General features: G+C 45.0%; 1 protein-coding gene across 3 annotated transcripts in view; it reads left to right on the top strand.

Moving 5' to 3' along the window:
• Positions 1-2202: 2202 nt before the first annotated feature.
• Positions 2203-23892, top strand: part of AGO3 (argonaute RISC catalytic component 3) — a 28344-nt gene continuing 6654 nt past the window's right edge. For 2 of the 3 annotated variants that reach the window (XM_086625867.1, XM_086625868.1), the window contains exons 1-13: positions 2203-2239; positions 10988-11159; positions 13134-13254; positions 13802-14010; positions 15195-15331; positions 17912-18046; positions 20262-20349; positions 20495-20642; positions 20872-20991; positions 22225-22347; positions 22551-22684; positions 23148-23332; positions 23608-23767. In XM_086625867.1, the coding sequence (XP_086481993.1) occupies positions 2221-2239; positions 10988-11159; positions 13134-13254; positions 13802-14010; positions 15195-15331; positions 17912-18046; positions 20262-20349; positions 20495-20642; positions 20872-20991; positions 22225-22347; positions 22551-22684; positions 23148-23332; positions 23608-23767 (1751 nt within the window). In that variant the 5' untranslated portion in view covers positions 2203-2220. Of the gene's footprint in view, positions 2240-10987; positions 11160-13133; positions 13255-13801; positions 14011-14067; positions 14090-15194; positions 15332-17911; positions 18047-20261; positions 20350-20494; positions 20643-20871; positions 20992-22224; positions 22348-22550; positions 22685-23147; positions 23333-23607; positions 23768-23892 lie in introns of those variants that run through there. The other variant, XM_086625869.1, reaches the window with a different exon arrangement.

Genomic DNA, 23892 nt, shown 5'->3' on the forward strand with positions numbered 1-23892 from the left:
TTTCTGTACGGCGTCACGTTTTGCACTCGCAGCTTGGGGATTCCTTGCAAACATCCTGCAGCTTCTGGTTGTGTCCTGGGGTCCAGCACTGGAGGTTGGTTGCCATCCTCTGAATTCTTTGGATCTGCTCGTACCTTACCGTGCCAGCGCCGTGTGTTGACGTACCTTTAGATGATGGACCATTTAGTGGTGGGGCTGTAACTGGGGCTTTGAGTAACGCTAAGCAGTTTTAAGGAAGCGCTTGCTAACGGCGTGCACGTACTCGCTAGCTGATTTACTCGAGTCGTAGCACGCAGAACGTGTTACACTGAACGGGGCATCTGCACAGATTCTGCTCGCATCCCCCTGCTCTATTTAATGTCATATCACCTTTTCTTTAAATCCCACTGTATAATAGAAATCTTTTGCAGTTTCACAGGGGCTGATTCTGTGAGGGGTGTAACAGAACGTTGGGCCTTGGGCAGTCCTGGAAAACAGGCTTTGGTTTCAAATTTTACATTGGCATTTGAGCCCAGGCCCTTGGTTCTGGTTACAGTGCCCTAAGCTGCAGAAGCAGACGTGCTTGCATGTCTCTGAAGTACGTGCATTTTTCAGAGGTGTCTCCCTCTGCCATATCTGCTTGATCTTGGTGATCATGTTTCCCCTTCCCTCTCAGGACTTGAGGAAATAATCTAGTAGTCTACTGTTGATTTGCATGGTTTTAGCATCCTTACTATGTAACTCCCTTGACTTACTAGTCTTAAAAGTGTAAATTTAGTTAACTGGCAGTCTCCAGGGTGGTTGTTCTTAATAACGATTCTGAAATCTGGAATATGAAGCTCAAACTCCTCTTCTGCTGGCCCAGTGTTCCAGTTCCCCAGTACCTGGGGAAGTGCCCCTCTCACCACCAGGAAAGGGGACGTTGTTCCTTCCTAACGAGTAGCAGGTTCCAACCCGCTTGGACAAGTGTCAATACACGGTTCTTACCAAAAAACGATCTTCTGGGGGAAGAGGAATTAGGGACCAAGGTGCCGCTGCCCGCCCCAGCACTGAGCCTGGCACATCCGAGTCGCCTCCCCGCGCACACCATTGTTTGCTGCCTCACCCTCTGCGTGTTGGGTGACAATTTGTGCACCCAATCTGTAACGAAGCGGCACCAAACCCGGTTAGAAACGTGCCAAAACCTGCGAAAAGGGCAGACAGAGTGAATCAGTCTGTATTCTTCTTGTTAACCCCAGTTACTCGGTGTCTGACAGCTGCTCTGCAAACTGGAACAACAAACGCAAGCGTGCTGTTAACCCTTGGGGTGCTCTGGGAATGGCGAAGGATAACGTGCATTTACCGGGTGTTTTAGCCCGTCGAGCCGCCTGTCAGCCGGTTTTACGCCTCCCGGTTTCCCAGCCCTGCGTGTTCGCACGGGCACCCTGGTTCTGCGGCAGCGCTCGGTGCCGCCGCTTCGCCTCCCGCCGCCCGGTTGGCCGCTCTCCCCGCGCTCCTGCCCTGCCGTTTCGCCGGGTCCTGCCCGCCCGCCCGAGCACCGCGGTCACACGCGGGACGCGCCCGCGGCTGTCAGCTCCCGCCTGGCGCGGTGCCGTGTCCGGTAAACCGGGACACGGTGGCGGAGCTCCGCGTGCTGCGGGGCGGAGAACCCCGCGGTTTACGGCAGCGGCCGGAAAGGCTCCGCTCTGAGGTAACGGGGAAAACCACCCGCTGCTTTCCCGCGCCCCTGCCGCGCAGCTCCCGCCGGTGGCGGACGGGCCCACCCCCGCCCCGCGGCCCCGGCCGCCCCCGCCCGCCCCGCCCCGTTGCCGAGCAACCGCGCCGACTCCCGCCTTCGCGCGGCAACGCCCACTTCCGGCCCCGCCTCCCCCCCTCCCCGCCGCTTCCTCCGCGCGCGCCCGGAAGCACCGCCCCCGGAAAGGGCGCGCGGCCCGGCGTGCGGGGGCGGGACTTCCGGCGGTTGGGGCGCGCGCGGCGGGGCAGAGCGGCAGCGCGAGCCGGGGCTGCGGGCGGCCACGCAACTTCCGCCCGGGGGAGGGGGGAGGGGGGGGGCTCCGGTCTCCGGTCTCCGGTCGCCGCCGCCGCCCGAAGGGACGGGAGCTCCGGGCGGCCGGGGCCACGCGCCGGGCCGCGGCCTGCGGGGAGCGGCGCGCGCCTCTGCCCAGCGCAGCCCCGGGCCGGCCCCGGGCCCGGCCGAGCGGCGGAGCCCGCAGCCCCGAGCGGCTGCGCCCAGCTCCATGAATGGAACTCGGCAGCGCAGGTGAGCGCGGGCGGCGGCGGGCGGGCCCGGCGGAGATCGGCGGCCGCGGGGCGGGAGGGGAGCGGGCACCGGCCCTGCCCCGCGCCCGCCGCCGCTCGGTTCACCCCCCGATGCCCGCCTCGGCGGGGCGGCGCGTGCTGGCGGGCGGGAGTGGCGGGGCCGGGCTGGGCGCCTTCGCCTCGGGAGCGAACGCGGCGCGGGGGCTCTGCCCCGCCGGGCGGGCGAGGTGGCGGGGGTGGGGGGGGCCGCGGAAGCCCTCGTGGGGTGGCGCCGGTAACCGGGGGAAGCAGGCGCTGCGCCCCGCTCCGCCGCTCGTTCTCCTGTGCCGGAGACAGGGAATGAATTTTGTGCGTTTCGTAACGAGCGTCTCCCGGGCGGCGGCTGCAGGCCCGCTTGCATAATGCCGGGGCTGCGCGGAGGGCTGCGGTACCGCCGGGAAACGGCAGCGCTCCCCGCAGCGCCGTTACCGACCAGCGCCCGTTTCGGCGTCCGCCACCGGGCAGGGGTGGGGTGTTCGCCCCTTGCGCAGTCGGTCGCTGGGCTGGTGACACGTCCCTGCGGGAGCGCCGCTGCACAACGACCCCAAATCCTTGCGCCTGATCCCAAATTCAGTCGCCCGATCCTTTTATCAGGGAAGCACGTGCTCGGTGTTTATAATCCCTGCCTTTCGAAATTATTTTGGGAGCTGGAGAAGGAACTTCTGCTTCGGCTTATCAAAGAGTTTGACTTCAGGCCTGGCAGAAAAGCGAGAGTTCGGATTTGGGCTTTGCTGAGTCCGTGATGTGGCTGGACGGCAAAGGGAATGTCAGGCTACTCCCAGTATCGTTTCTGCCGCTTCAGGAGGTGCCAGAGCTGGTGACAATCCGAGCATGAGGCCGAAGGTGCCAACTCCTCTTGTGCGGGTGCCTTTGTCATTTAAATGGAGACTCGAGTTAGTGGTGGATTTGGGTGGGAAAACTGGCCACTGGAGCGATGTCCTTGCTCAATGAGGTGATGATGGAGCTGAAACTGTTTTAGGAAGATGCTGGATTTAGCAGTCTGGTGAGATTCAGATGGTGTGCTCATGAACTCTGTACGTTAAATAAACTTTAATTATAACGTGGTTTCGGTCTAGTTGTCTCCTAATAAGAAATAGATTTGCACGAGTAGCCTGTAAACCTTTTGGCTGTTGTTTGGCACGAGTTTGCCAGTCGTTAGACTGGGATGTGTGAGGTTTTTAGCAGAGTGTGCTGTCAGATGGAGCCACTGACGGGCTCAGCCAGCGCGGTGGCCGTTTCCACGTCTGCTGCGTGTCGAGGGAAGCGCTCAGTGCGATGGTGACGTGCCATCAGGGAACTGTCTGGCCATCAGGCACCAGTAGTGGCACAGGAGGGCACAAACCATCCTCAGCAGAGCAAATAGGGTTAAAGTTCTGTCACCAAAAGGAGAAAGACGTTGAAATGTGCTTCCTCTGCTGTGTGTGAAGGGAAAATATATAACGGAATAAACAGAGTCTCTGACATAAAGTGGGGAATCAAAGATGAGGCTGAGAGTGTTTCTGGAGTAAGGGATGGAGGTGTGTGCCGGGATGGCGTAGGTGAAGCGGTGCTGGAGGCGGCTTTGGATTTGTGTGACCGGGGCTATGGAATCTGGACGGTATGCCGCTCCAGTCCAGGTCATTTGAGCGTAGTTTACGGTAGGATGAGGATGTGAGGTGGCTGTGCAGGCTGCAGGTTGTGGTGAAATCAGGTAAACTGAGGAATACCAGTGAAACACTGGTTGCCAAACAGTGAAGCATGGCAAAAGCAGCTCTCAGTAAAAGAGGGAATTCGGTGTCATCCATCGCTTCCACCAGGAGAGTACTAGGTGAACTTCCAGAAGGCAGGTGTGTGACAGCAGTGCTGCCCTGGAGCCGAGGGTGCTCTGTGGTGTAACTGGGTCAGATCGGAGCACTCTGCGTGTCTTCATTCACGTCCCATAGATGTTCCTTCAGAGTTCCCAGCTTTGTGTGTCGGGTTGGGTTTCTCCATTCCAGTGGTGTGTTTCTAATGAAGCACTCCAGACATCTTTAACCTCCTGCTTGCTTTTGTGTGCAAACTGCAGGCAGGTCAAATTCAGAGGATTTGCTTTTCTCTTTCTCTGTTAAGAGTAGTGCTTTGGGAGGACCATTAAAAGTTACATACTTGTGGGTGGGGTTGAGGAGGGAAGGGGAATGAATCATAAGTGCCTTCAGAAGTTATTCTATTCCAGAACGTGATGTGAGTTAGTGGGACTTTCCTCCGGAGCGGCAGCGGAAGCTGTTTGACTCACAATATGCACTTCACAAACTGTTTCATCCCTGTAGCTTTCCTTCCTTAGCAATAACGGTGCCGGGATGTTTCTTGTGCTGATTTTCAGCACGGGCGTAAAGAAACGAGGGAGTATAGGGCTCGTGCCTTTCAGCACATCTGGGGTGCATTTAAACAACGCTGATCGAACCGCAGGCTCCGCTGCATCTGGCTCCAGGCGATTCCTGCGGCGGAGAGCGGGGAGTCAGACTGCAAGTGGTGTTTTAGTCCTACCTGATAATGTGAACGTTCAGCTGAGAGCCCGGAGACTTGCACCGAATTTGGAGTGAGAAGCAGCAGCAAGCAGGGTGACCTGCCAAGTGCTCAGAGAGATCTGGATAACTACAGCAATTTTTCCCTCTCATTAGACCGGGCTGTATAACTGAAATGTCACGCAAAGCATTTACCTCTTAATTAAAGAGAAAGGTTGTGGCTGGATACTTGTCAGTTTTGTTCTTACTGTTCTTCAGCCATAGTTTCTCATTTCTTTGTGCTCTAATGCATTTTCCTGAAAATGACGAAATTTGTCATGAATTTTTCGCTGCTTTCAATTTTATTCGTGTGCAAAACTTGTTAGGATATAAAGTAAATGTCAGTGTAATGTTTAAAGTACTTTAATAACTGTTGAAACTGTATTTTATTCAGCAAGGAGCTTCCTGGTAGCGTGGCTCTAAATTCTCAGATCTTGCTGTTCTGCTCTCGGGTATTTTTTCAGACAGTTAATCAGAAAAAGAGGAGCAGCTTACTACTTAAACTTGAAACCTAAATAGGCAGCTGGACAGCACGTTTCGCTCTATAACAGCAATTCAAAGCTAGTGAGCGTGGGGAGAACTGAAATAGTTTTCAAAACAGTAAATATGAAATGGGGAAAAGGCAAAGGAGTGCGTGAAGAATTGCGTATTTTCTTATAAAGTGGATATTTTAGCGTAAATGCAAATACCTGTTGGTAAAGGTTTCTTTTGGTGGCCAAACATGATATATCTACACATGGGGATGTGATTTTTGTCCGTTTACTTTCCTGGGTTTGGTCTGTGGAAATACCTTTATGGGAAGAGCGGCGGGTTTGTGTAGGTTACGTTCTCTTCTAGAGCGGTCAGATGTTCACGTTACAGCGTGCATATAAGCTGCTTTTTCAGCTGAAAGTTCTTCATGAGTAGATTCTTTTAATGGTTCTGAAGCATTTATCATCTTGGGAATGTGTCCAAAACACTGTATTTCTGTAACTTAGTGAGGATAGAACAAGTTAGCATGCTAGTATTTGCCTGTGGGGTTGGCTATCGCCGAGCATGGCATCAGAATGTTGGCTTTTGATGAGTTTTAACATGACTTAGTACCTGAAACCTTTTTTTTTTTAAAAAAAAAAAAGTCTAAATTGCATAGTAGGAATGTTTAGGAAACGTGGATTGCATTACTCATAAATAATGTAATACCACCCAGCAAGGCTGCTGCTGCAGAAATAAGGCAATTCATGATTTCCAGCATAAGTAAAGAGCTCAATTATTGATACCAACATTTAAATATCATCTTCCCTATCTTGTTGGGGTTTTTCTAGTGTAGAATTGACTTATTTTTCAGTAGTGATAGGATTTTCATTGAGCTCCACAGGCTGGGCCTCTGAATCCAAGCAGAGGCCAGGGGCCCTCTGAAAGGGAATCTTTTTTTTTCCTTTTTGCTTTCCATCCTCACCCCGTCCATGGAGAGCTTTCTCCCGTGTGCAGGCTCCGGCTGGAGGACAGGATCTGGTAGACAAGTCTGCCTTGTGTTACTGAGCCAGAGGTGAAATAACATTTTACCTGTTCAGTCCTCTGCCGTGTCTTTAAGGCTGTGCAGTGACCCATTCAACTGGAGATTTAGAACTGTTTTATAACCAGAACTATTAAGTAATCATCTGTTAATGTTTTTTGGGTTTGTAATGCTGAAGGCCGCTGTAGGAAAGAGGATAGTTTTTTGTTGGAAGCTTGGTACCAACGTCCCTTTCTGTAAGGAAACGATCCATAAGGAAATCTGTGTTTTCTATTAGCATCTTGCTCGAAATCAGTATTTTGCGTCGTGCTGTAGAACTGTCCTGCATGCCAAAAGGTTCCGTTTTCTGCAAAATGGTTTGTTGAAAGTATTTGCGGATTTCTGTGCTCGTGCTCTTTCTGCTCAGGCTTTATTCCGATTAGGGCTCCGTTTGGTTGCTAGGTAGATCCCAGCCCGCGTGTTGGATGCACGCCAGGTGTGTTCTGCACGGCTGTATTGCCACAGAAATTACAGTCATTTTTGGTTGTCTTTATCGTAACGTCTGTAATTCCACAGAAGAAAAGATTCTGATTCAGAGTTCATTTAAACCATGAGAGGGACTTCCATATTGGTCTGGAATATGGTCTGACTTTAATAGGGATTTTCAGATTGTGGGTCTGAATACTGACAACTGCAAATTTCCGCTGTTTTCAAGTTCTGTTCAAGTCTGGTTCTGTTGATGGATGTGGCACATAATTGCACTTGAAATTAATTTCATTGTCCACATATTTTTCATGTCACTCCAAAGTTTAGCTATTTGGAAAAGTAGTGTTGGTATAAGTACATGTATTTCATAAACAATACACTTACTCCATTTTAGCAAGATTTTAAAACATGTTTTGAAATATTGGTTTCCTCGTTAAGCCCTCTAAAAGTGACCATTTGCTTTTCATCTCTTTGGGAGTTTTGTTGAAATTATGGATTAAATATCAGTAAAGCTCTCCAAAACGTTATCCATCTCATCCATGACCTACGTGGTTCTGGGATGTAGGTTATTTACCCGGCGTGGTGCGGGTGCGTTGGGCTGGAGTGGTGCTGTCCCGAATATGTCCGTGGGAAATACTGGTGTAAATCCTCTGTCAAATGCAGCAGGGATTCAAACCACTTCTGGATGTGCGGTGGTGGCAGCACACCATCGGTGAACGGAGTAAATGGGACTTTCCTGGGTTCACTTTGGACTATTTTGCCATATATTGTCAGGGCGTTTGCTCCTGCTTGTGTTGAGCGTTTACTTGGGAGAAGAGTCACCCAGTACTGCTGAAGGCTGCTCATGAACAGTGGCTTTGCGAAAGCTGTGAATGGGAATTTATGAATTGACATGCCTTTAGATCCCCAAGAGATTATTTTTTTCTACCTTGTGTTATCACTGGTTTAAATGCTTAGTTAAACATTTTCTCTGCAGATTTTTTCTGTTTCTGAAGAGCAGCCGTACATTCAGAAGGTTCAGGTTTAGTGGTGGATCTTGTATCTTCTAGAAACTCACTCCCTTGCTGTATAAAAGCCTTCCAAGGATCTGTCTGGAGCGTCAGGCTGGGTTCTTATCTGTGTGTTCGTTGTTCTGCTTTCCAGCAGTTGCCTGCCAGCCTTGGGGCTTTTCTTAACTGGTTTTATGAACTGAGTACTATCCTGGCCTGCTAAACGGGCTTGATTTATGTTTTTCCTTGGATTTTTAAGAACGTACTAGGTATATGTACGTATTTGCTGCTCTAATGGCAGAATAGTAATAGTTTCTTAAAGGGAAGGAAGTTTCTCCTCTAAAACTTCTCTTGTGGGCGGCTGAACCGTGTGGAGCTGCTCTTCGGGAGGCACCAAGAGACTGAAGGTTTGACCGTGCTGCAGTGATGCTTTTGCAGAGATTTTTGGAACTTTAATGACTTTGGGTTTGCAGTGGTTAAATACCATGAAGAAATCCATCTGCCAGTCGTAGTCATTCCGTGCTGTTTAGAATAATACTACTTCCCGTCTTTTTGGTTTGTGCGTTTATTTCCATGAGCTTGCCACAGGACTCAGGCATGAGGGTGAGTCATGGATACGATCCCGGAGCAGTAGCTGTCCTCAGAGCATCACTTGTTATTTCTGTTTTGTTGGGTTTGAGTCACAGGTCTGAAGCCAGTGACACAGACTTCCCCAACATGCCATCTGGCAATTCAGCGTGTTTGGAAATCCGGATGTTGAGTGGGCACTGGTGTGTTTGGGCAGAGGGAGCAGAACTGCGTTACAACATACTCATGTTTTTGAGTTGACTTGTCCAAGGGAGCGTGTGTATCGCACAAAATGATAGCAAAATCCGCTGGTTTTAAAAATTATTCCTGGATAGTGTGTAGATCTGCATTCGTTACTCATGTATTGGTCACTTAGTTCCTGTTTGCCAAAATCCGGGCTCTAACTTCTTCCGGAGCGAGCTGTTTGAGGAGCTGTGTGTGGCACAGCCGAACAAGTGAGGCTCAAGAAAGCCTTGGTCTGACAACTGGGGTTTTCTTGTTTGTTTGCCACTGTTTTCCAAGGAGCAGAGGCTGGAGGCTGCTTGCATCCTTGGCTTTGGGTAGAGCATTTCTTTGATGAGCCAGGATTTTGAAGTGCACCCTGCCTCGTATTCATAGCAGATATCGCTTCTCTGTGCCAGGTTTTTGCCCTGTGCAGCCGATCAGTAGGATTCTGTTAATCTAAGCAAAGGGGTGAAAAGGGGCATCCCTGGAAGGGGTTTGTCTGTTCCGAGCTCTCCAGTTGAGTGCTCAGTTAAAAAGTTCAGCTTAGTGCAGCTCGCAGAGGGGACGGTGACGAAGGTTTCAGCCAACTTGTATTTTCCTGTTCCCTGCACTTCAGCTGCTTCCCCCAACCTGAGTGAAGAGTGTCTTCACACTGATGGTTTCTTCTGTGCTTACACATTTTAGCAACCATATGACATGATTTTTAGCAAATGGGGCAGGGGAGACAGGGCAGAGCAGACTACAGCGACCTTCTTAACGTTCTCTGTGTTTCAGCAGTTTTGTTAGCGTTTCCTACAGGTATGAGCTGGGTATGAGCTGTGGCATGTATGTCTTTGTAATATTAAAATAAGCTATCGAGTCATTTACGTCACTCAAATGTTTAGTAGTAACTTTTTGCATATGCTTATATTCTGAAAATATAGCTAGAGTAAATTGTAGAGCTGCTTTTACTCATGTGACAGTATTAAAATGAAGAAAAAGTTGAAGGGAACAGATGCTTGGAACAAGTTTTGCATAAGCATTGTCTGTGAGGGTGTTTGAAATGGTGCTTCTTGGTTTGTGTTTTTGTTTCATCTTATGGCTCAAAGCCAGAATTTTTTGGTAGGTTTCTGGGTAGAGCCAGACAAATGTTACACGGGAACGTAGCTTTGATGTTCACCTATTCTCAGTACATGGTTTCCTTCAAGATAATGTGATTTTTTTTTTGTTTTCCAGGAATGATGGAGATTAATCAAAAGGCAAATAAGGCATTTTTACCAGCACTTGACATTTTAACTTTTCTATGAAAATGAGTGGGCTGGAATTGCTGTCTACGTCACTGAGTAGGAGTAGAGAGGAGAACTTTTAACTAACTTAATCGAATGCTCTGTAAATCATGACATTTGTATGATGAGTAATTTTTAAAAACTCGAGCGTGTTGGTATTGTTGTTGTTTCTTGACTGGAAAGAGATCTTTTAAAGTGGAAATACCAGTAGAAATTCTTGAAAGTGGTCTGTGTTTACTACTTTGTTTGGTTTTGTAAGGCATGAATAACCCAGACCTTGAGCTGAACGTTCTCATCTAGATGATGCAAAGGAAATTAAATAGATAACTCTGTGAGAATGTAACTAGACAGGCATTTTTAGCTGACTTTCAAAATATCCATCGCTTATTGCAGACTTTGATGGTTTCTCTGAGCAGCTGTGGGTGTTCTACTCTAATGTATAAGTAATCAAGAGTTTGCAATCCTGTGTCTGAATCCGAGCCTGTCTTCTTCTGGTCAATCGTCTTTATCGGTGCAGATAGACAGGAGGTAATGGTTTTGGTCTGCAGCCATTTTCAGCCAACAAAGTTCAAGAGTAATCTGTCTTCCAAGACTCAGCTAGTAATAGCAATGAAATTAAGAGTTTATCACAAACAACATATGTCAGTCCAGAACTACTTCTGTGGTTTTGTACTCTCTGGCAACTTCGTTATGACTTGGGTGTTCAGAAAAGACTTGTAAAACTTTTTGTGTTCTAACGGCAGGCAGGCTTTCCACAGCAGTGCAGTGTTACAAGGAACAGCAGCTTGCTTTGTTTCGGAAATCTGATTTTGTTAATGCTAATCACAGAAGCTGGAGCTCTTCTGTAAGAAAACAGTCTAGATGTGGGTGGAGGTTCAAGGAGGGAAAATGAGCAAGTGTTCACTTAGGACTTAAAAGGCTAGCATGCTGTTTGGTGCAGCTCGTTTTCCCTTCTCCCAGGGTGCTGGCTCTGGTGCCTGCCCGGTCATCCTGTGAGTGCGTTCAGGGAGTTTCCCAAGACTGAAAAAGGGGAGTGCATTGTCTCAATGGAGACAAGCGTGTGTACCTGCAAGGAGCCTTATGCATTTTTAAACTGCTGAAATGTAAGCAAGTACCTTTGCAACACAGCTTGTCTGTTGTGCTTATCTTCTAATCTCTGGTGGTCTGTGTTTTTTTTTCCTTCCGCAGGACCCGTCGGGGCACAGCCCCTACTCATGGTGCCCAGACGTCCTGGCTATGGCACCATGGGCAAACCCATTAAACTGCTGGCCAACTGCTTCCAAGTTGAAATCCCAAAGATTGATGTCTACCTCTATGAGGTGGATATCAAACCAGATAAGTGTCCTCGGAGGGTGAACAGGTAAGAAGGTGAAATTTGTCCTGTAAATTATACTGAAATTTTTAAGCAACAGAGGGACCTACTGAAGTAAATGTAGTCCCTACGTAGCTTAAATATAGTATCTGCTCAGTAAATGACTTTGGATAGTGTGCTGTGGGTTATGCAGAGAGGAGTGGCTTTCATTAGTCTGAACTGAAATCAGGATACTGAAATACTTGCTTTGAAGACTTTTCCTTAGAAATATGTTTTTCCCTTTCTCTTGCATGCTGTGACAGTTATTTCGGAGAAGGCAGTGGATTCGCATAGACTCACCTATTCTGAAATAGTTTCTGACCGACATCCTGTCTGCATGCTTGTGTTTGGAATAAAGAGGGGGTTTAGTTCCTGAATAGCTGCTGGGGTTTTTGAAATTCACCTGCACCTTTGTTAGCTTTTAGCTGTAGGGAGGCTTTAAAGTCTCGAGTGTCTTCCGTTTCCTTTTCACTTTCCCTTGTAGCGATGTTCTTTACCACTGCTTCCGCTGCGTTGTGAACTGGAAGGCAGAAGGTAAATAAAGCTTTGAAGCGTGCGGTACGTGAGATGAACAGCAGAGCCGCAGCTGAGAGCTCCAGTACAGGAGTTTCATTTTACTGAGCCTCTTGCTTTCTCCCTCCTGCTCCTCCTCTTCATCATTAACTTTTACCCCTCTGCTTTTGTCACAGGTTGTGTGACAGCAAGGTGGCACTTGCAGAAGTAGTTTCTTTTGCACACTTAGCCCTGCGCGTAGGCTTGTAAGGGAGCAGTGGGGTGCAGAATGGGGCTTTCAGATCAGATGGACTTGTGCAGGAGTGCAACTGAGTACTAAGAAGATACTTTGAAGTTGCCTAAGTATATTGATTTGCTTTTAGCCAGTGAAGGAATTTGAGTTCTGAGAGTTTAGTACCATAAAGAGCTGTGAAATGGAGAATTCCCTTTCCCCAAGTCCCAGCTGAGAGGTGAAAGCACTGCTACTAGTTTTGCCTGAAGAGGAAGTCAATATTTATCATCTTCCTGAAGTACTTTAGGTTGGTATTGCCTGGTCAGGAAATAGTAGGTATACTAGCATGCTTTTGCTTTGCAAGAATGCTGCTTTGCATAAGCTTAAGAAAAGTGCTTAAATTCTGTAGAATAAGGGAGTTGCATTGTATCGAGCAAGATACAGCTGTGCCAGTGAAACACAGAATCTGTGAGGAATTCAAATCCTGAAGGCACCTTTTAGAGATATTGCAAAAATCTCTTTGGACCTAATACATCTAATACATGTATCAAGAAGCCTTTTTTTTATATAAGATGAAAACTTTACTGTTTTTGAAGTGTAATTTCAGTACTTTTACCAGGCTGCAATTTTTTTTTATTCCCATCAACTCATAATAGAGAAAGTCAGGAGAATATAATTGTGTACAAATTGGATCCAGCTTTTACTTGATTTTGTCATAAAAACTCACATTATTGAGGACTTAAAGCTAAGACGTTTTTGTTAGAGTACCTCATTTTTATATACAAAGTAGGCAGAATTCAAAACTCGTGTTAGTTGAAGAGCAGATGAACGTTACTGGGTAGACAGTGCAATGAACTGGTGCTCCCATGAGCTAGCATAGCTTTCAGTTGTGAGTTTGTATTAGTTTTCCATGATGCTAGCTTGTGGATTTCTTCCAAGGTTAAGTGTGTCCTTGCTTTGTGTAATAAAGGTTATACAAAGGCCTCAGTCGTTTCTGGGACTTTCTGAAATTATTTCCGTAACAATATTTTCCAGTATTTGAGCATTTGCATTGACTCTGATTTTATTCTTTAGTGTTTATCTGTTACTTTATTGGAAGTACACGAAGCACCCGTTTGGAGTATCAGTGGGTGTTCTATAATTCGCCTGAGTAACACGGTTGTTGAAACTTCTTCAGCAAAACACGGGGTGTGTGGGAGCCAGTTCCAGTCTGATACTTTCTTTGAAAACATCTTCAGTGCAAATATCAACTTTTCCAGGGAAGTGGTGGACTCAATGGTGCAGCATTTTAAAGTGACAATATTTGGGGACCGTAGACCGGTTTATGATGGGAAAAGAAGCCTCTATACAGCCAATCCTCTTCCTGTGGCCACTACTGGGGTAAGATAACTGGGGAAAAAAAGATACTTGTAACAGCTTTGTAGGAAAGAAAAATAAACCCAAATTCTAATATTGCCCAGTTCAGAGACAATGAAAGTATCTCACAGTGTCTGTATTGAAATGCAGTCGTCCTAATGTATTTTCTGCAAATTCCAGTGTGTGTAAATGTGCCTGTAATTGTTGCACTCAGCATCTCCCGTAAAATTTAGTAGCCTCTTTCTACAGCAAAATCTATTAACTAGTCAGTTCTACAGACTGTAATACATTGTCTTACAATGAAGTATTATTTAAAAATCAAACTACAGCTTCTCAGGAATGAAGAGTTTTCTGATTGAAGATGACAGAGTTACGTGATCCTCTCCTGCTTGATGAGGACCCAGTTCTCTCTCTTTCGTGCATTTGATAATGTACCTTTATCAAATGTACTGTGTCCTAAATATCTGAGTTTTTGAGTCTCTGGCCCAGTTATGAGAGGGAGTGGAAACTCGAGGCTATCAGACTTGAGATTAAACAGCTGCTTTTTTTTTTTTGTCCCTCCCTCACCCAGGTGGATTTGGATGTGACATTACCAGGAGAAGGTGGAAAAGATCGTCCCTTCAAAGTGTCAATAAAGTTTGTTTCTCGGGTGAGCTGGCACTTGCTGCATGAAGTTTTGACAGGAAGAACCTTGCCTGAGCCTCTGGAACTAGACAAACCCATCAGCACTAACCCTGTTCATGCTGTCGATGTGGTGCTACGACACCTACCCTCCATGAAGTAGGTTCACTGTCTTCCTGCAGTCTGTCTTTACCTGAAGTATCCCCACGGGGAGACCTTCATCCCTGTTTCTTCACAGGTGAAAAGAAAAATGATCATTCCCCTTACACAGCACAGCTGGTTAGCTGAACTGGGGAGGCTGGAGCTAATTATGTAGAAGTGTGTATTTCTGTAGATATTTAAACTCCAGAGCAGGTGAAGTATTTGTTTGAAAAGACTAAGAAACAGGAGACACTTACAGTAAGCTTTAGTTGAAATACTGAGACATTACAGTATGCTGTGGCTCTGCCTTCATGTTTTCTGCTCACGTTGAGCCAAGTATCGTGCACTTGATGGCAGTGACTGTCCAAAAGCAGGAGTCTCTTAATTAATCGATACACCCGTCGATGGTGCATGCTTCTCATGTTTTAAATACACAGTTGAGACGAGATACCTGTCCTAGCAAAGTCTGTTATTCTTTGTCTCAGAACCCTGAAATATTACAGGAGGCCAAATTAATTTTACTGTGTTTGGTCAATGAAAGTTACTTTTAGAGTTTGCTGGCTTTAGACAGTAGAACTGCTTTGTGCTGATGTTTTTCAAAAAAAGACTTGAGGTTTTTGTGGAAGCCAGTGCTCCTCAGCTACCCTGCATCCTAAGGAAACATGAAAGATGTTCGCCTCTGTGCTAATGCCTGCCCATTACAAACGTGAGGAGGTGTGGAGATTCGTGAGCAGCTGGTTTTGACCTGAGAGAGAAACGTTGGTGTCTCTAGGTCTTTGTTTTCACCATAGTGATCGCTTCTCTCATTGTACGTTGTATTCAAATGTTCCCTAGTAAAATATGCAAAATGGTATTTGAGGGTCAGTCCAGTAAATACAATGCTGTTGTACAGAACCTGCTGTGATGGAGATTATACTTTCTTGAATTTGAAGATGGGAAGGGGTAAGTTAACTTAGTTCTTGGTTTGTTGCAAAAACCCAAAGTGATTGTGTGTTGCTAAACCTAGTAAATGTTTTGCCTGAATTTAAAAACACTGCGATGGGAACAGAAGCATTCAGAGTGTATTGTTTAAACTTGGTTCTAGGCACAGATTCCTGGTGCTCAAAATTAAAAAAATAATAATGCTGTGTGTTACAAAGTTTACTGTGGAATTTTTTCTTTGGAAAGCAATAGCATAAACATGGGGTCATCTTCTTCCCTAGGTATACCCCTGTGGGCCGCTCCTTTTTCTCAGCTCCAGAAGGCTATGACCACCCCTTGGGTGGGGGTAGAGAGGTCTGGTTTGGATTCCATCAGTCTGTTCGACCTGCTATGTGGAAGATGATGCTCAATATTGATGGTAAGTTGAGATTCAGAGTTAAGAATAAAGATAATAGCAAACATATCTCTAAGAATAAAAATTACCTTGGTATTTGGTCCTTTTGCTTGAGTTTGTGGTGCCACGTTTCTGTGTGGTGATAACTTTTGGTGCCATCTGTGCAGAGGGGTTTATTAACCAGAAGCTATGTTCTACACTGATTTCTTAATTCGTGTTGTGAATAATAGAGTTAAAGCAGCTTGGGTTATTTTGCTGAATTTATATCAGAATAAGAAAACTTTCAAACTTTAATTGCATTATACACAAGGGGTTTTCACCTGAAAAATACTTGTCTCATTGCTCAGTTTGAAGATGAGTAGCTGTCTCTTGTAATATTCTCATGAAATGCATTAACTGTGAAGCCAACCTACTGCAGAGGTTGTAGTGGTAATAGTAGAGTGAGACTGTAATAATCAAGTGTATGTATGGATACCTTGGCTTCCTGCTCAGACCAGACCTATATGGCAAAGGCTGCCTAGAAATCCTCGTCCTTTTTTCTGGATTTGTCATCATGTCAGTGTTTCAGCAAAAATTCACCTGCCATATTAGAAAAAAATATCCTGTATAGGAAGGCAAAGCCTAGCATAGCTTGTTTTCCTACTTAATTTCTGTAGTGGTACATCCACAGTGATACAGACGGGTTTCTTAAGATGTGTCTCCATGCAGCTGTCCGCAGTAGGTGTTGTTCAGTACTTCCAAGAAAACTGTAAAATATATCTCACACACTTCTGTGAATAGGGCTAATTGAGATGGGCTTTCTTATGCAAAATCAGGTCTGCTTTGCACCACTTGATTAAGTCCCAGATGAATGCATCCGAGATCAACTGGTGCATGTGTCAGACTCCCGGGTTCGGTACGCGCTCCGCGTCTATTTAGTTGTTAAACCCCTATTGAAAAACGTCAGTGTTTGAGATGCAGGTGCTGCCTGAAGTTTTCTCTAATTCACATTCTGTTCCCACTGTCTGTTTGAAATGCTTTATAAACCCGAGGTAAAGAGGCTGGCTTTTTTGCACTGGGTTAAGCACTCTAAATCAGGTTGTGCTTAGCATCTGTCTTGGAGCATAATAAAATGTTGCCGATGATATCGAGCTTTCACGCTGAAAATTTGCAAGTCCACGTGTTCTCTTTTACCTAAATTGTGGATGTGACTTCACGTGGATTTGTTCCTGTAAAATTGCCTTTCAAACAGCAGCTATGGTGTAGCTGTATGTAAAAATCTTCCCTGTCTGAGAAATAACCAGTCCCAGTATCTGTGTGCTAGGTGCTGAGATAACTACAGTTCAGGGAGGACGAGTAATTTACACCAGTTTATGACGTGCTGCACTGTTACTTTCTGTGAAGCAAGTTTTCCTTTCCAGCCTTAGAAAGCGTGGTAGGAACTCCTGCAGCAGAAACTTTCCAGTCCTTTCTGTGAACGAGAAACTTAAGACCCTTTGTAAGCCACGATTTACGGGGCGATCGCTTTACGTTGCGGTTTGAGGCCACCACGGTTACGTTCAAATCCCGTCGCTTGATTTTGTTCCAGTTGTTGTAGCTTGTAGGAGGTTTTTTTCTCTGCAAAATCAGTTTCTCTGTGTTGCTCGAGTTGCTGTGGGAGACGATCCGCGCGTGCCGGTCGCTGGGGCTGTCACCGTTTGTGTCCGTGCAGTAACGGACACCCGGAGGTGCTGGCCGGAGCGCGTCGTGTGGAGTTGGCAGCCCGCTGCAGTGACGTGTGTCTGAGGAATGTTTGTTGCATTAACACAGAGATGTGGTGGTTTTGGTACATGAGATCTGGAAAACTAATGAAATGTGCGTCAAGTATTTGTTGCCACTTAAAGTTTTAAATTCGTGGAGTAGTCTGTGTTTGAGCTGTATCTAGAGCCACCTCATCTTTTTTTATTAAAAGATATTGTTTCAATTGCTTACAACTTTGTCAAGCAAATTGTTTATGTTCTTTCTTCCATGGAATTTGTCAACTGTCCTGTTTAAAACCAGTGTGTTATCACTTAGTGTGATTGTGTCATTAGTATGCAGAGAAGGTAAGAGATTTTGGTAGATCAAGGGTTGCATGCACCACTACGCTAACTTAGTTTCTGTATAGTCCAAATAGTGCTCATGTTTCTACCAAATACTGTTTCAGTAATTGAGCAGATCCTATCATTGACAAAATTGTATTGCATATTGAATTATCTTAGCTTTTCATGGTAAAAAGTCTTCAGTAGACATATAGTAATACTGTCTCTGCCTGGAGCTCCATATAGAGTCAAAAGAAAATGTCTCTCAGGGACATTACAGCTCTCTAGAAATAAATGTTGTCTGGGGAAAAACCCTTTCAAAACTCGAAATGCAAAGTAGTTGGAGGATGACAATGCTGGAGACTGATGTGTCACTGTGGGCCCTGTGCTGGCTTTTGCACACTTGGTCGTTGCAAGGCTTGCTCATCTGTTTTTAAAAATGCGTGCTGCACAACATTTGCTTGAGGGTTATGTGGAATTTGGAAAAGTATTGATTTATATACTGCTTCACAACATTCTGACTTGAGGGGTTTTTTTTAACACTTAATGTTTTGCTCTTTTTTAGTTTCTGCCACTGCCTTCTACAAAGCACAGCCTGTAATTCAGTTTATGTGTGAAGTTCTTGACATTCATAATATCGATGAACAACCAAGACCTCTGACTGATTCTCATCGGGTAAAATTCACCAAAGAGATAAAAGGTGAGTAGAAACGTATCTGTTCTGTTCCGGGTAAAGCTAATTCTAAGGGACTTGTTTCACTGGAAGCCTCCTGGTTACCGGCATCAGCAGCGCCCTGGAGCAGCCAAGAGAAGTGCAGTGTGCCCTGTTTGTAGTTCTAGTCCTGAATGAAACAATGCAGCTCTACAGAAATGAAAGACAAAAAATGAGCTATGTTCCCAGTGGCTGAAAGAGATAAAGAGAAATTGTGTTGTTTATTGCCTGGACAGAGGCAAGTGGCTGTTGCCTGGCTGACCTTTGGTAAGCGAGAGAGTCGCTGGGGCCATGGTGGCAGTGTGCTGTAGGTCCCCTGCTGTTTAAATGCTGAGGCAAAGTGAACATTGATTTCAAAGCTCACATCATTGATTCTTTGAAAGCATGCTGTTGCGGGGACTTCTAATAACTGATTGCCTTATGGAAAAACGAGCACCACTTGCTAACTTGCAGCTGAAGGCCAAATTCCATTCCAAAAGAATTGCATAAGCTGCTGGTTCGAGTAGTTTCACTCCATATATGCTACTTTGCTGTGTGTTTTCCCATATCTTTTCATTCCAGTGTAATTCACAGAGATGGAAGCCTTGAAAGAGCTCAGCTCCTGAACACTTGTTACTTGATGCAAGATTAGACTGTACTGAAATACTGGACAGCAAAAAAATAAATCTGAACTATACTCATAAACTAATGTGTTCACAGGATAGTCATTAGTGAAAAAAACCTTTTTGTAGTCGTCCTAACATGCCTCCTTTTTGCATCTGCCTGTCTGTTTTTGTTCGGGAAGACAGGTAACTGGAGAATGAGAAGCTGTCTCTGCTTGATCTTGGATGCCTCAGACACTTGGTTGCCATAGTCAGACAATATTGAAAGGTTACCTTTGCTGTCAATACTTATTTTTACTGGCATAGTATCTGGGAACTTTAGCCAAGATGTTGTGATCAGGTGTAGTGAAACAAACCCTGCGTTACAGAACTGGCAGCCTGTGAGCAGCTCTGTGGGAGGGCAGTGCCTTCTGCAGTGTCCCAGCAGATTAATGACAAAGCAGTGAATGGGTTCCAGATATCTGTGTGTTCACAACACTCTTCTGCTTGGCCACGGTGCTCCATGGTTCCTTTTTTTGTGTTTTCTCTTAATGCTATATCAGGGCAGTGGTAGTTTATTGTTGGTTATGCCATCCTCTAAGCATACTGATGTTAATGTTGCAATTAGTGTTGTCAGGAATCAGTGAAGTACAGTTGACGTTTCTTTAGGATGTCTGTGGCCCTATAAGCTAAGCATGGTATGTGCTGTCTGGTACTTAAGGGGCCTGATTTGATGTGGGGTGTTCAGTCTGTGGTTCACAATCCACACAAGCCTCAACGGGGCAAGTCATCCAACTGCTTTCTCAAAAGCCTTTACTAGCAGACTGTAGGTTGAATCTTTTGGGTGATAAGGCTCTGTTTTCAACTGCCCTTTCTTCTGCGCAGCGAGGGAAAAAGGGCATAACAGTGTGCTGCTGCTATGCAGCACGTGGGTGACAAGCTCAGTACTTCCAGCAGATGTGGAGTCTGCTCTCTCTGCACGGTACAGGCAGTGCACGCACAGCTAATAGACACAGCCCCTGCCAGCCCCCTGGAGCTGCCGTTGTTGCTGTCATCATCATTGCAGAGAGGGTCAAGTCTGCTGAGCCTCTGCTGTGTGGGCTGGCAGCTTCTAGAGGAGATCGTCAGCTGCTCGAAATCTAAAGTTCAGCTTGGTCAGTGAAATTAAAGAAAATTACAGGCTGAACGTGGACACAAAGCTAGGAGGGAAAATGAGCAATAAGGTAGAAGTCTGGTTTTGCCCTTTTAGTTTCAATTATATTGGAACTGCTGGTTTTGAGAAGCGTACAGCATTGAGAACGAGAACAAAAGAATATGGTGAAGTCGTCTGTCTGAGATTAGTCACATGCCTGTTAAACGAAACTGCTACAAGAAATTCAGATTGCATTGAACGTTAAATATTATACATTATGAGTTGGCTTTGGGGATAATACCTGATTAGTCAGAACTCAAATTACAATCAAAGCCAAACGTTTAGAGAATAATAATTTCTTATGTTGTGCTGTTTGATGCTGACCATCAAAGCAGTTAGATTAGAACATGTTCTATTATGTGAAACCTGGTGTTTCCTGTGCATGTTTTTGTGTAGTTATGGCATCAGGCTTTTTGGTGCTTCTGTGCAGGTCTAAAGGTAGAAGTGACTCACTGTGGGACGATGAGGAGGAAATACCGTGTTTGTAACGTAACGAGAAGGCCGGCAAGTCATCAAACGTAAGATGCTCTATGTCAGAGCACAGAATGTGTGATAGCCTGACACTGATTGTGTTTCAGGACCTAATATTTTATTAATTTTGAGGGTGTTGGTACTTGCCGACAGAGGTTTCTGTACGTTTTATTGAAATGTGTGTCTCTTCAGCTTTCCTTTGCAGTTAGAAAATGGCCAGACTGTGGAGAGAACCGTAGCACAGTATTTCAGAGAGAAATACAACCTCCAGCTGAAATACCCTCATCTTCCTTGCCTTCAAGTGGGACAAGAACAGAAACACACCTACCTGCCTTTAGAAGTAACGAACTTATTGTGATAAATCAGCTTGTTATTGGTGGGCTGGATAATGTGGCAAAACGTTGAGCAGTACAAGCGTGTTTACGTATTTACATGTCTGTTATTCTTTTATTTCACTAAAGGCTATCTAAATTTAAGAAGTGCTTTAAAGTTTAGAACTATGAGAATTTGCAGTTGCTTAAACGCATTAGGGGTGTGTAATCGCTGTTGTCTGTTGATTTTCCTTTGAGGTATGTAACATTGTAGCTGGCCAGCGGTGCATCAAGAAGCTGACGGACAATCAGACATCGACCATGATCAAGGCCACGGCGAGATCTGCTCCCGATAGGCAAGAGGAAATAAGCAGACTGGTTAGTTCTTTAATCTCAGTTCGGTGTGATACTGCTCACTAAATGGCACTGGACTGGACCACATTAGTGCAAAAACTTCCTATATGACCAACCGAGTCTTTTCCTTCCTTCCTTCTAGCCCCTTAACTTACCAGATTTTAACTACTTTTTTTAATAGGATTTATTTACAGTAGCTTGCGACAGTAGCACGAGTCTAGCACAGAGCAGTATGAGCTCTTGTGTTCTAGTCTTTACTTCCAACTAGGTATTGGTTCAGTGTTTTGCTGTATTGAGCCCTCAGGGTTTTTAAACAAATTTGTAAAATGAACTTGGGTTTTAGTACCCAAACTCATTATAGTGAGATTTTACTCTAGGTACTTTTCTTTTCCTTGATTCCTGTTGATGTTTGAACTCCTATTTTTTCATTTGTTTTTTGCTGTTATAGGATGCCTACGGTTTGTAGCGGTGCTGAATTTTAAAATCATGAGCCAGACTCTGAAGACTTGGGTCTCTGAGTCTTTCCCTTTTTTTTCTGATAGTAGTTTGAAGATGGTAGCATCAATCTAACACTATTTAATTTTAATAGGCACTGAAAACTTGATTTGCCCAGAATCATGCAAGGAATCTATAACAAGGTAGAAGAATGATTCCAGGTCTCCTGAGCCTCAGTCTTGTACTTGGGATGTTTGATTGCTTTCTTTAGTACACACTCAATGTTTCCACCTGATAACTCCAAGAGCTTTTCTGGTTGCTGAATCCAGACACTGTAAACATCAGGATTTTCTCTGACTTGAAGTACTGTAAAACTTGAATACTTTTAGTTGAATAATCTTATAAACAGATAGCTCTTATTTGAAATGGTCTGACAAGTTAGCAAAATTTTTTAAATTAAAATAAGTCTGGTCTGGAAAATAGAGAAGACATGAATGTGCAGTAATAAAAGGAATTGATTTGTTTAATCTTGAGTGTGCTTGTCGCTAAAGGAGAATGCTTTTTATCTATCCTGTGAGTAAATGAAATGCTCATAAATAAGCATACCACGAATGAGCACTTGAGTAACTAAGGGAACAAAAAATCTCATCCAGTATGTCTAATGGTATTAGTTGTTTTCACTGGGGATAGGTTGAGAGTGTTGAGCAGTTAAATCTGAGCCTTTTCAATGGCAAGGGGAATTGTTGTAGAACAGCGTTCTTCCTGTTAGTCTTTATTATCTGAATTAGATAATTCTGTAATATGGAAAAACTCTTCTTCTAGGTGCGAAGTGCAAATTACGACGCAGACCCATTTGTTCAAGAGTTCCAGTTCAAAGTCCGGGATGAGATGGCCCACGTGACGGGGCGCGTGCTCCCAGCCCCGATGTTGCAGTATGGAGGACGGGTGAGGTTTTTGCTGCTTCTTGTGTTTCTGTTTCGAAGAGTGATTTCCCACACACATTGACTCTTTTGGTCAGTTCAGTTGCACTGTGCAGTACAGGGATCAGAGTTTTGAATGGTAAACTTTTTTTGTTATCCTGAAACTGAAAATAGCGTAGGCTTTTTCTGTTTCAGTCACCTCAATATCTGTTGCTTTTGTTTCCACAGAATCGAACGGTGGCAACCCCGAGCCATGGAGTATGGGACATGCGAGGGAAGCAGTTTCACACTGGTGTTGAGATCAAAATGTGGGCTATAGCTTGCTTTGCCACACAGAGACAGTGCAGAGAAGAAATACTGAAGTAAGGCATGTCAGAGTTTAGGCTTCGGACCATTCTCTTAATGAAGCCATCTTAGTGAAAATATGAACATAGACTTCTGACGAGTGTTTTACCTGATTTTAATAATCCAAGATGCTAGGGAGAGAATCCAAGCTGGTTTGCTTCCTTGCTGGAAGCTACAGTCAAAACACTGTAGCTGGGTACACAGTGGGATTTTGGTCCTGTGACATTGCTGCTTTCTCTCTAGTTACTTCTAGCATCTTGAATGAAGTATGAAAGATGTCTAAACTTTCTTTTTTTTCCCCCCATTCTGGCTTATAATGTTTCAAGACTGTGCAGCCTCCACATAATGAACACTTTTAAAATGCTCCTTTAAAAGATGTTTGGAACTGTATTCATTTGAGGAACACAGTTCTTCTGTCCCCTTTTGTTTTGGTTATGTGCTATTGCCACGGCAAAAACTCAAAAAACTTCTCATCTTTAGGGGTTTCACAGACCAGCTGCGCAAGATCTCCAAGGACGCAGGGATGCCGATCCAAGGGCAGCCCTGCTTCTGCAAGTACGCCCAGGGTGCCGACAGCGTGGAGCCCATGTTTCGACACCTCAAGAACACCTATTCGGGGCTTCAGCTCATCATTGTCATCCTGCCAGGGAAAACCCCGGTGTACGGTAAGGGAAATGCCTCTGTCTTCACCTGTTTGGTCAAGTATTGTTCTGAGAAATTTGCTGACCAGCAAATTAGAAAATTCTTTAGGACTGTTCTTTAGATGTTAGAAACCAATGGTTTGTGTCTGAAGATAAAATGAATTGGAAGCAGGTATGAGCCTGCAGATGAGTTGGAAGTTTTATTTTGCAGAGTATGCACATTTAAATTATTGTGACTTAAGCTAAGATCAAAACATAGCAGTAACTTGAAATGTTGAATCCTGATATTTGCTTCTCAGCGGAGGTGAAGCGTGTGGGAGATACGCTGTTGGGAATGGCCACACAGTGTGTTCAAGTCAAGAACGTCATTAAAACATCTCCACAGACCCTATCAAATCTGTGCCTGAAGATTAATGTTAAACTGGGAGGAATCAACAACATCCTTGTACCTCATCAACGGTAAGAGTCTTTATGGAGACTGATTTGGGTTTTGTCTTAATAGACGTGGTTAAGGTTGATATTTAGCACCCAAAATTTAAACGCAGCCAAGTTTAAGTTCAAATATTTGTCTGGTAAAAGTATGT

The sequence above is a fragment of the Tauraco erythrolophus genome, chromosome 24 (assembly GCF_009769465.1).
Source record: "Tauraco erythrolophus isolate bTauEry1 chromosome 24, bTauEry1.pri, whole genome shotgun sequence".
NCBI classification, from domain to species: Eukaryota; Metazoa; Chordata; class Aves; order Musophagiformes; family Musophagidae; genus Tauraco; species Tauraco erythrolophus.